The 12,733-nt window shown below is 39.5% G+C and overlaps 1 protein-coding gene across 1 annotated transcript in view; it reads left to right on the plus strand.

Annotated features, from left to right (window-relative positions):
- The window catches only part of PCDH15 (protocadherin related 15), a 698,694-nt gene that overhangs the window by 391,502 nt on the left and 294,459 nt on the right, over positions 1-12,733 (plus strand). Inside the window, exon 14 of the mRNA XM_034775466.1 lies at positions 6,992-7,124. Coding sequence (XP_034631357.1) covers positions 6,992-7,124 — 133 coding nt within the window. The remainder of the gene's footprint in view (positions 1-6,991; positions 7,125-12,733) is intronic.

Genomic DNA, 12,733 nt, shown 5'->3' on the forward strand with positions numbered 1-12,733 from the left:
GGGGCACTGCTTTTTGGCGCCCCCAAATCTTGGTGCCCTAGGCAACCACCTAGTTTGCCTAAATGGTAGCACCGGCCCTGTTGTTGCCTAACTGAGACATTCTCAGGCAAAGTAACCAAACTTGATGCCTATTATTTCCCTCCCTAGTCGAAACAGTAGAAGGCATCATCTATTCCACCACAGTAAATGTTCAGCTGGGATGACAATTTTATATGACATCTATGTTGTTTGCAACCATTGATTATTATCATAGATGTACACTATTGATGTTCGTGAAGTGATTGCTGCTCTTAGGACTCCAAATCTTACTGCTCTTTTTGTTGAGCTTTATCTGCCTCTTTATACTTCCGCAAATCCCCAGTTCCTCTGACATCAGCATCTAACATTACAGGTATTCTAGTTCTCAGAGATCTGTTAAAATGAATGAATGCAAGTGACAAATTGTGTTTTGCCGGTGCCCGCCTATAGTTTAACAGTACTAAGTACAGATAAGATTCTGCAGCCTTTTTCAGTAGCGGCTTCATTATTTTAACATTACTTTCCACCATCCCATTGGATTGGCAATAATGGGGACTAATGGTTACATGTCTGAATGTGATGAAGCAGAGAATCCACCTACCAGAACAGAAGGAGTTAGAGAGAGCCTTCAGGTTCAGCTAGCCCTGTCCTGTTATAGCTGCAGCTAATGCCAGGCCTGGAGAGTGGAAGGAGGAGGAGATAACCCAGCTCAGTTCATGGCTGATTGGTGAAGAGGCAGGAGCTAGCTGCCTCCCTACCTGAGGGGAAGGATCACCAATCTGCCATCTGAGTAAGCCATCAGGAAGCAAGCACTGTCTTCCTGGCCAAAGGAGACTGAGAAAGAGGCCTAGGAGCTCAGGTGACTGAAGCATGGAGACCTTGTGGGGATTCCAAGCCCACCAAACTTACTGCCTTACCCAGAAAAATCTGGGACCACAACAGGATGCTACCCAGGGTCCACAAGAGGTCACTACTAGAGAGAAGCCACCACAGCAACTTGGACTGTAGGGGCCTGTGACGGGGCATGACTCACCATTGTGGCACCTCCTACTGGCTGTCTTGGGAAATAGCTCTGCACCCTCTTCTGATGGTGTCTCGCTTGCCCTCACTTCTGCTCCTGGACCAACATCACTGTGGTGTCCTCTTCATGACACTTCTCTCCAGCTGAGCCACACTCCATGGTCTCCCCTTCTGGGGGACCTGCAGTCTCCACCCAGCCACTTCCCTCAATGGCAACTGCAGTCCATTGTCCCAGGGCCACTTCCCATGCAGCTCCAGCACCCTCTTCTCCCCTTACTTCAGGGCCTCAGCCTGCAGGCCCTAGCAGCCAGCCAGGAGCTCTCTCTAGCTCCCCAGTCGCTGTTTGCAGCATCGAATTGTCCCAAGTGCTGGGGCTTCTTCACCCTGCTAGGAGCCTGGTCTTCTCCCCTCAAATTCCAGTCAGTTACTGAACTCTGTGCTCTGCCTGCCCTTCTTATATGAGCCTGCTGGGCCATGATTGACCACTCCTCTCAGCCACTTTTTAATTGTCTGCCTCTGGCACAGCTTCCCTAGGGTTGCTTTTAATCCCTGTTCTGCCAGTGAGGGACAGCCACCCCATCACAGGGTCATTCCCCAAATGGAAGGGACTGCAGTAGGAAGTAGTTCAGGGCAGTGGACGTAGACTCCCTGATGGGAGATCACCTACTCAGGTGTTGACTTACACAGGACCCTGGGCTGGGACCTGCTTCAGTTCCCCCTTTTGGCAATAGTAATAAGTGATTCATGGCCTCCCATAAATATAGACATTAAACTTCTTACACCCATGGACTTAAGTGAAAGCCTACTCCTCTATTTCAGCGTATATCAACACTCCGTTTTTGTTAGTGCCAATGACACACAAGCTACTGGTCTCCAGTTTTGACCATACTGCTGTAAGAGGAATGTGCTAATACCCTTCTTGGAGGCATACATGCTCAACTTAGTTTTACTCTTACTGTCATGGTACCTCAGGACTAGGGTCTCTTTAGCTAACTCCTTCAGTTTTTCTAACGCTTTATTAAGATTTGCATCCCGAGCTCATTAGACATTTTTGCACACTGGTGCTCTCAGGTTGCTGGTTTGGACAGCTAGATTAGGCATGAATTTCCCCAGTTCACCATTCCAAGGGATCTTTGTTTACCTTCCTTATCTGTTGAGGCAGGCATGCCTCTGCCTTACTGTGCTCTCCCTGCACGCCTTGCGGTGTTAAGTTCTCCCATGGATATATTTTCCATTACATGGAATTTACATTTGTGTTTGTTTGGCTTTGACGCAGCACCTCGTGCTCTTTCCAGGGTTGCCCAAAACCTCTGGTCATGCTCTTCTACTGCTTTTCCCCTGATCAAAACATCATCTGCATAAACTTTAGCACCCTCTATACTGTCAAAAATTGTTGTTTTCCTATGAAATATCTCAGGTGGTGAACAGACCCCAAACTGTGTCCCTAAAAGGGGTAGGTTGAATGTGCATGAACATGTGCATGTTTTTTCTGCAGAGCGTCTGCCAGAACTCTGCTGACACATCCAGAATTGAAAAATATTTGGCATCAGCCACATCTGTCAACTTTTCTCCCCTGGTAGCTAGTAGGAAATGTTTCCTTTTTATATATGAATTTAAGTCAGTAGGTTCTGTGTTTTTTCCCCCTACAATGATCAGTTAGTATACCCACTCTGTTGGTTATTGTACTCACTCTGATTCCCAGACCAATGACCCTATCTAGCTCCTCTTTTAGCCTCTCCCTTAGGGCAAAGGAAACTTTCCTCGAGGTATGCGTTGTGGGACAATTGGGCTCTTTCATCTCTATTTTGTATTCTGAGTACATCCGTATCCCATCCTCAAATTCTTCCTCGATTGTTTTGTTCCCCTACTTCTCTGATGATTACACCCTCTTGATCAGACCAAGGGCTTGACACGGTTTTAACCCAATCATGGGCTGTCTTTTCCCTGGTACTATTACAAATGTTATATTTTCTACACATTTGTTATTTATCCATATATCTAGTTTATGTAACCTTTTAGTGGGGATAAGACCACCACTATTAGCCCTGGCTTTTATCTGCTTACTTTTCGCTATCTGTGACTTTTCTTTTAGTGCTAAAAACACTGTTTCTGGCAACACATTAGTTTGTATACAATGTCCAGTTAAAATTAATAAATGTCCCATTTGATTTCAGGTTGAAAATCCATCTTCTGCTGGAAATAGTGCCCACTTCTCCTATGAAAAAATCCACTGAGATGGTGTTGCTGTCATCATCCTCTCTGTCCATGCTGTGCATACTCTGTTGGTGCTTCTAAACTATTGCACAGTGATGTAATCTGCTGCATTTCTTGCTCTTTTCTCGTACGTCTGTTCACGACCAGGCTTGTGCTTGTCATCACAGCATGTGCAATTCCTTGTGCTGTTCTTGCTTGATTCTATGAGCACCATGTGCCTTTCTGTCTCAGGTCTCTTTTCTTGTGGTAGTTGGATTCTCAGTCGAGACAACAGTGTCATAATACTCTCCATCCTCAATAAGGTTATGTCTGGATTGGGTGGCTTCCACTGCTTGGCAAATTCTAATTGCCTTGTCAAGAGTTAATTCTGGATCTCCCAGTAGTCTCTTGAGTTTTTTGTTCTGGATTCTAATCACAATCTGATCTCTTAATAGAGACTAGGTTAGTCCCCCAAAACTGCAAAATTGTCTCTTCAGCCTTAGACTATGTCTACACCACTGGCAGCAGCATGTAGTGTGTGTAGCAACATGCTGCAGTGAAAAGCAAGCTATGTCCACCCTGCAATGTGTAGCTACATATTGCTGAAAGACTGGCAACAGGAAGGTTTCAGCAGTGGGGATGCAGCAGGGAACCTCTTCTTCCCCCCCCCCCTCACTGCCCGCCGGAGCTTTTTCCTGATGCAAGAGTCTTTCCCTATGGCGAGGGAAGGCTCCAGCAGCGGGGAGCTAGTGGATCCTTTCCCCATTGCCTCCCAACCTCTTGAGTTTTTCCCTGCAGTGGGGAGCTGCTCCAGCCTTTCCCCACTGCTGGAGTCTTCCTGTGGTGGGGAATTGCTCCAGCAGCAGGGAGCCAGTGGGATGCTATGCTGCTAAAAGTAGTAGGGTTGATAGGGAGGCACAGCTTGGGTGAGTGGAGTGTGTACTTTTGTGCATACCCATGCCCTTCAGGCAAGTCTTTACTCAACTCATTTGAGTTGTGCCTCGCCGGCTACACTGCTATTTATACCTGTGCTGGGGGGCTGCACATGGGTATGCTTCATGCCCCCAAAGGTTCTTGAAAGAGACCTGCTTTGTTCAGTCACCAATTCCAACTGCATCTGCAAAACAGAACATGGCCTTCTGCAGTGTCCTTCCCACAGCCTTCCTGTCTGGAAAGCTATACCCCTTAAAGGTGCTACAATTCCCAATACCACTGGTGGAACTGCAACATGAAAGTTACAATTCAACCGTATACATGTATGTGAACTGACAATATTTGATCTGGAATTTTCAGGATATTTGGTATTTTCAGTTTCAGATCCAAAATTTGACAAAGTTTAGGTCTTAGTTCTGATCTCTGTTCTGAAGTGTTTTCCCAGTACAGAAAATCACATTTTCATCTTTCCACGTTGTGTATAGTACATCCATCATGTTTAAAGTGTGGGAAAGTCTCAGGTCTGTATCTTTTCACTTTATATACTATAATACTTTTCTCCCAACAGCTTATATGGCCTTTATGTACTCTTATAAACTAAATGGCTACAAGTGGAGAGCACTTCACTAATGGACTGGGAATAATAAAATAGTAGTCATATAATATTATAGTGATACTTTCTATTTTACGGGTTGCCATTATTTCACTTCTTTGACCTTACCTTAAAGTGTTGAAGAAAATTTGCTAAATATTGAAGGCCTCATGTAGGAGCAAAATACCCCACATTTTTTTTAAACTAGACTTAATTTATATTAGTGTGGTCATTATTAGGACATTAAAGAACCATGTAAAAGAAGAGAAAAAGACTTTAGGGTCGAATATTCAACAGAGGAAGCAAAATGTACACCATAAACACCTGAATTTTTGTACAAACAAATATTTACCTATGCATATCACATACAGGTAACAAAGGTCCTAAGTGACCATTTGTGTGTGCAAATGAGTTATTTTCCAAGTAAATATGCAGTTGCCTATGGTACAATGGATTTTTATGGGCTCATCCATTGCACTCATTTTTGAACATTTAGTTATTGGATTTTTTAATCCAACAATGTAATAACATTTAGATTTTATAATGTAAGTGTCCAGAGCATTAGTTCATAGAATAGATTAGTGAGATTGGGGACATATTTTAGAATACATGAAGAAGTAGCGAAATTTTAAAAAGTGACTTTTGCCTAATGAAGTTTAGAGTCTGCTTTTTTTCCTTTTTAAATGTTCTGCCTCTTCTTAACTAAATCAGAGCCATTTATATTCATTGTGTCAATAATCTTCAGATTAGAGCTTCTGAAACATTCATGGAGATGATAGCCTGTAACCACCCAGTGATTTATGTGTTGTAGGTATATATCATGCACTCTAATGGAGATTTTGTACTTTTGTTTAAATTGTGATTGATGCTTAATTTGCTTTGTTTTCACTTAAATTTCACTATTACACTTAAATCACTAGACTTTCATCTCTTTAGTTTATAGAAGAAACTAAGTTTGGCAGCTACTCCCTAGAGAACATTTTCCCATGTTGCTAAACAATCACACAGTGTGGATAGTGGCTGCTCAGGTACCTAAGGATGATGTGCACTGGGAGAACTATGTAGGGAGGGTGTGGAACATTTAGCTAATGTCTGGCATGATATAAGCAACCTGAACATTTTTATCAACATGAACATTTTCTAACTTTACACCTAAAAATAAATTAGTGTTTGTAATATAGCAAGAACAAGCATGTACAGTATCAGAAACCTGTACAGCTAATTAACAAAGTATTGGTTAGTGATGTGTATTTTATTGTATTTAACTAAACTTATCTTCAGTTGACAAAAAGTGATTTCAAATTCATATTTCTTTGTACCTTTTAGTAGATTTTTAAACTATTCATATTTTATATCCTCTGGAAAATGTACATGTTCAGATTTCTTCACAGCAGTTTTAGACATATTTGTTTGTCAAATCATGATTTCTTTTACTTCAGCCCCCTAAAGAAAATGGAGATTTAAAGACTGTCCATTAGTTTATGCAGAGGAAAATGTCATACTGGTTCATGACTGGGACTCCTAGGCACGACAGTAATACAAAAATTAAATAATAATAATAATAACCTGCTGTATAATGATTGCTTACTAGGTGACATGTTTTCTGATAACGAGGCACAGCTTTATGGTTCTGGAGATATTGTAGACGTTGGTAGTATAGTAAAGTGTGTAGGCTAGATCTTCAGTTGTACTGAGATGTAAGAGAAAGGTACCTCTAAGACACTTTTCCCATTCTCTCTATCCTGGAGTTGCTGTGGGCTATTTTGGTGCTCAGTGTTAATTTGGAGGCACATAACCTAGAGTGCTCTGTGTTCCAGCCCTGTTCCCTCCTCCAGGCATCCCTGTCTTCTATCTCTGAAGACACATAGCTGGCTTTCACCAGTCAAGGATTTCCCCCAATGGAGGAGCATGCATTAGTGTATCAGAATTTGACACTGTGTCAGAAAAGACATAGTACGACTCAGGGATTTGGGGGCTCATTTTTTCAAAGCACACACCAAGTTAGTTCCTTTTAAAAATATTTAAGATTTTGATAGGTTGAGATGGGAGTCTGGGTCATTTCTGAGACAATGCAGGAAGAGGTATGACTTGAAGAAGGGTTTTGAGCAGGAGAGACAGGTTGTGTGACCTACAGGATTAGGGAAGACAGTCCATAGATATAGGAATTGTAGGTTATATTGCCATTCTGCTTTAAACTGATTTTACTTGGATTTGGTTCTTTTTCTGTCGTTGCAGGAGCTCCATCACTACTGTTTACATTGAGGTACTTCCTCCAAACAATCAGAGCCCTCCCCGCTTTCCCCAGCTGATGTACAGTCTTGAAATCAGTGAGGCCATGAGAATTGGTGCCATTTTGTTAAACCTGCAGGTACAGAATACTTCAGTGTAAGCCTTTACACAGCTACTTCTGTTTACATGTGTGATGCTCAGGGTCCTGTCCTCCTCCTGTAGAGGTCAAAGCGAGGATTAAAATCTATTTCGTAACAAAGACATAGCGCATAAGAAAATGCTGACTTGGCATTTTTGTAACATTTCAGATTTCCATCATACCAAAATATATTCATGCATAGCTTTTAACCAGCCTTCTGCTCAGAAGTGTGATAAAGAATAATAGATTATATTTAAACTTTTCATTGAATTTAATATTTGTGTAGGTTGTCAGCATGAAAGCCCTGGATATTGAAGGGCTTGTATTTATCCACCAGGCAGTTACAGTGGTTATGCAAACTTCCCTTTAATGATTCACTAGTCTCAACACTAGTCTCAACAGAAATGTGTCCATTTCTGTGTCCATTGATTCCTTAGCCTCTCTGCTGATACTGCCAAAAAGGAGGCCAGTTGTGTTTATTGTATCTGCCCACTATGAAGTTCACTGACACTAACAGCTCATTATTTCACATGTATTATGACTATTCAGTTGTGTAATTACTTTCAGTCACTGCTGACTGGAGCTTGATTTGAACCAGTGACCCAGAGGCAAAATGTTCAATGTCCCAGTTAGAGTCCTCTGATGTCTCATAACTCAGGACCTACTATGCCCAGAATCAACAAGCTTTTCCCGATAGGAAGCTGAGAATCTGCTCTCTTTCTAGTGGTTTAAAATTCCTATTTCTGGTCCTGAGCAGTCAGTGGAAAAGGGCTTTACCTCTGAGGCATGTGATTTTGGGAGGTAATTCCACATTTAGGGAAGGAAGAAGGAAGTGTGTGTGTGTGTGTGTGTGTGTGTGTGTGTGTGTTTTAAATTGCTGCTATTTGAAGGTGCTCCGAAGTTAGCAATGGAGTAGATGGATTAGTGGGTAGGGTACAGCTGAGGTGGTCCAAGATTCATGTAAAATGCAATTCCTTGTGGTCCTGCAGTTCCTTACGTGACTCCAAAAATTGTTTTATGTTGTATCACTACATATAGGCTATGTCTACACTGTGAGCTGTGGGTGTGATTCCCAGCTTGCGTACACATATACTACCTCAGTGAGACCTAGCGCAAATAGAAATAGTCATATAGCCACTAGCAGCACAGGCAGAGGAAGCAGCAGCATGGCTTAGCTGTGCCAAGTGCAAACCTGCCTCAACCCAGTAGGCATGTGTATGTGTATGTGAGCTGGGAATCACACCTCTAGCTCATAGTGTGGATGTAGCCTTATTGTGTGTGTAGATAGAATACAGTATGTGAAATCATTATAATATACTCACTTTGAGCCTGGTTCTCTTCTCAGTTTGCTATTTTTATGCTATTGTAGAATCAGGCCCTTGTAATAAATGCAGCACAAAACCATGGGTTTTTCAATAAATCTGGGCTGGAGTTTTTAAAGATGCCTAAAAGAAATAGGCATCCCTATCCCAATTGGATTTAGGCAACTAATTCTCTTAGGCTCATTTAAAAAACCTAGCCTGAATGTTTTTATCCCAAATGGAGTTTGTGCTAACTGTTGTCATTGGGTAACTAAAACTCAGTAGTGCAAAATAGTAAGAGAGATAGCATTTAGGGCTGTCAAACTATTAAAAGAATTGCAATTAATCGTGAGGTTTAAAAAATTGTCATGATTAATTGCAGTTTTAATCACACTGTTAAACAACAATAGATTACCAATTTAAATTTATTATAAATATTTTTGATGTTTTTTCTTCATTTTTCAAATATATTTATTTCAATTACAACATAGAATACAAAATATACAGTGCTCATTTTCAGACAAGTACTGTAGTACAATCTCTTTATCGTGAAAGTGCAACTTACAAATGTAGAATTATTATTATTTTATATAACTGCACTCAAAAACAAAACAAAGTAAAATTTAAGAGCCTACAAGTCAAACTGTGAAGGGACATAAGAATGTTTTCATATCTGACTTGTAAATATCTTGCAACCCCAGCAGCAGCAATGCCATGCGAACACCTGTTCTTACTTTCAGGTGATATTGTAAATAAGAAGCGGGCAGCATTATCTACCATAAATGTAAACAAACTTTTTTGCCTTACCAATTGGTTGAACAAGAAGTAGGACTGAGTGGACTTGTATGAGGTGAATTGAAAAATAGTATTTCTTTTGTTTATCATTTTTACAGTGCAAATATTTGTAATAAAGATAATAATAAAAAGTGAGCACTGTACACTTTGTATTCTATGTTGTAATTGAAATCAATATATTTGAAAATGTAGAAAAACATTCAAATATTTATAATAAATTTTAATTGCTATTCTATTATTGTTTAACAGTATGATGAAATCTGCGATTAATCACAAGTATAATTTTAATCTAATTAATTTGTTTTGCTTTAATCACATGCCGTAACTGCAATTAATTGACAGTCCTACTAGCATTGCTTGGCCAATTTTGACCCGAAACTCAGTCTGTAGTAAATGAGGCCCACATACCATAGTCTGGTTACCTCAGCAGAATGCAGATGCTCCAAGGAATAGAATCAGAGATAGTGGACTAGATCATCAGCTGGTATAAATAGCATAATTCAATAGAGCACCACTGAATGGAGCTACGATACCCATCAGAGGCTATGGCTCTGTATGTTTGCCATTTTCAGTAAATTTATTGAAAACAAATTATCTAAACCAGAATGAAATAGAGGAACTTTAACTGAGTCTGATTCATGCAGATGCATGGGGAAACTTTCTGTTAAATAGTGTGCTGAACCACTGACAAAAGATTAGCATAATTATGGATGGTTAAACAGACACAAACACCCACACTGAGAGAGGACAAATAATTTAGCCCAACACTGAAATTTACCTTTTGGCACACTTTTACTGCCTGTAGTGTGTTTTAGAATTACACAGCCCAGCTCTTTTGGATAATTTTCATAGCCAATCATAAGCTAGTTGTCTCTGAAAGCATTGAAAAAAGGGAGCCAGCAGCAGGCTGAATCAGGAATAGGCATTAAACTGGCAGTTGCTCTAATGCAGGAATATGCAATCCTTGAGGCTCAGGCCATCTTGTAAGTAGCAAACCTTAGCTAGTTTTAGGATATTGGATAATGAAAACACAGTTTTGGAAAAGTAAATAGAGTGTTGAAATGAGCATTGCCCTTTTCCCAAAGATTCCAAATTAATTTTCAATATTTGTTTGTAAATGTTGCATTGTAATATCAAGTTTTGTACTTAAAACAAGTGTATATTTAATCTAGTTAAAATTATCTTTAGGAAAACATGTCAGGCCTAAATTACATTTGTAGAGAGGGTGACATTAGCCAGGCCAAAGGGGGCATGAAAGAGTCATGGTCCTTGAATCCCTTCTCAGTGACTTGGTCAGCTATGAAGGGGAGCATTTCGGTGGTGTAGCTAGCCATGGCCACACTCCCATTTCGTAGCAGAGATCCCCAGATATTATCGCTAAGGATATTTTGAAAAGAACATAAAACATTCTAATTATTAAAGAACAGTGCTTTGAAAATTTTAAAAAACACCTTATTATAATATACATTCAAATTATAACTTTGTATTGTATAATGTATATCCTGACACACAGCATGGCATATGTGTAATACATTATTTTATTATTAAATTCAAATAAGATATTGCAATATTTAAGCAAAATATTTAATGGTTAAATCACTAATATATCTAATAAAATTTGTCCAAAGTCTGTCTGTCTTGAACATGTGTCATTTACATTGAGATCAAGGAGACTGCTTGTGATTTTAAAGGTCAAGCACGTGCATAATTGTTTGTATGATTGAGACCTTGTTTTGTTTGGTAGGATGGAAGTGAGAAGTATTGGAAACAAAAAAACACATTTTAAATCCTTGTTCATTTAATTCACTTTTGTTAATTTTTGGCACAAGATTATGAGGACAATAGCCAGGAAAGACCATTTTCTTTTGAGAGCAGGTTCTTTAATTTTTTTCTGAACTGTGTGACTCCTAAGGCCTTGCAATGTATTTAAACTCCTAATAAGTAATCCACGATATTTCAAATATACCCAATAGCTACATACACTTAAAAATTCACTTTATTGGATATTCTAATTGTCAGTTCCTTCTATTAACACACAGATGAAGGAAAGTCCAATTTATTTTGTATGCTAATTCCACATATTTTAAAATGTACCCAGTTGATTTCAACTGGTATTTTAATAGCAACAATCAAGATTACCTTAAGTAACGCAGCAATAAATAATCCCCACTGTGTTATTTGGTAAATAAGACTGCTTTTATTGCATGCCTAGAAGCTGTTTATTACTTCACATTCTGCCAGCCATTGTTGATTAAAGCTTAAGTATGCAAATGTTATCATTTTCTTGAGATTTGGATAAACAGGAATAGAGCAATTACCATCTTACTGAGGTGTGCTCTACAAGCAGGCAGTAATTCTCTAGGGGTGGCAAAATGGGTGCATTTAATTGATCTTGAAATATACAGGTGTCAAAATACAATTTTATTTAATCAGCTGATCCAAATTTAGAGAGAGGTGATTTTTATTGGGTTGTGAGTCTTCGGTTTTCTTTGTGTTTTTACATGATGTACTTATTTGAATTTAATTGATTAAGATCATACATAATTTATTTTGCTATTACTTGTGCATTTTAAAGAAGCACATACGAACCTGCCAAATCAGTGATAAGTGCATTTCCAAGTTATTGGGGAAAGGGAGAGTGTCTTTGTTTCTTGTGTGTGAGAGTCTGGATTCAAGAAGAGAAGGGGGAAAAAAGCTGCCAATGTTGCAAATTTGATCGACAGTCAGGATAGTGAATTTGTCAACTATGATGGAGAAAGTGAGAGGGAAACATAAAGGGTTCTGAAAAATAACAGAAAAACAGTGACAGTTAAGAGATGTGATGCCAGACAGAGGGAAAGATGTTAGGTGTGTAGAGAGAGAGATTTAAGACTCATCAATATAAAAATGATGTTGGAGACCATGGAAATTAATTGAATATTACAGCTTCTTAAAAATATGGGGTTTTCCACAACAATTTTTGTCCGATAATTTTTCCCCATTTTTTGTTTAAAAAAATGCAATTTTATTGTCCAGCTCCCTGACATGGAGATGAGTGTAGAGGAGACAAAGGATAGACCTCTGGGAACACCGAACAAAGTGAAAGAGAAGGAAGTGGATCCATCAGAGCTAAGGTTGAAGAAGCAGTAATCAAAACAGGCAAAAAACCAGGAAAGGGCAGAAACATAGAAGTCCAAAAAAAAAAAAAAAGAGAACATTAAAATGAAACTGTTGCTCAAGAGTGTCAAAGGCAGCAGACAGATTAAGGCGGATGAGTATGGGAAAGAGACTGTTACACTTGGAAAGGAAGAGGACAGTTTCAGTGGAGAGAACTGTAATTATTTATGCAAAGTGAAAGAACTCCAACAGGGGTGTTTGAGAGAGACCCATCCCTAAATAGCCAACAACATGGTGATTAGAGCCCTCACCTGGGATGTGGGAGACCCATACTGAAGTCCTCCATCTCAATTAGGCAGAGTTAATGCCCTACCCACTTGGCTATATGCTATTCTGGGGTCTCTCCCTTATTGTTTT

The sequence above is a fragment of the Trachemys scripta genome, chromosome 7 (assembly GCF_013100865.1).
Source record: "Trachemys scripta elegans isolate TJP31775 chromosome 7, CAS_Tse_1.0, whole genome shotgun sequence".
NCBI classification, from domain to species: Eukaryota; Metazoa; Chordata; order Testudines; family Emydidae; genus Trachemys; species Trachemys scripta.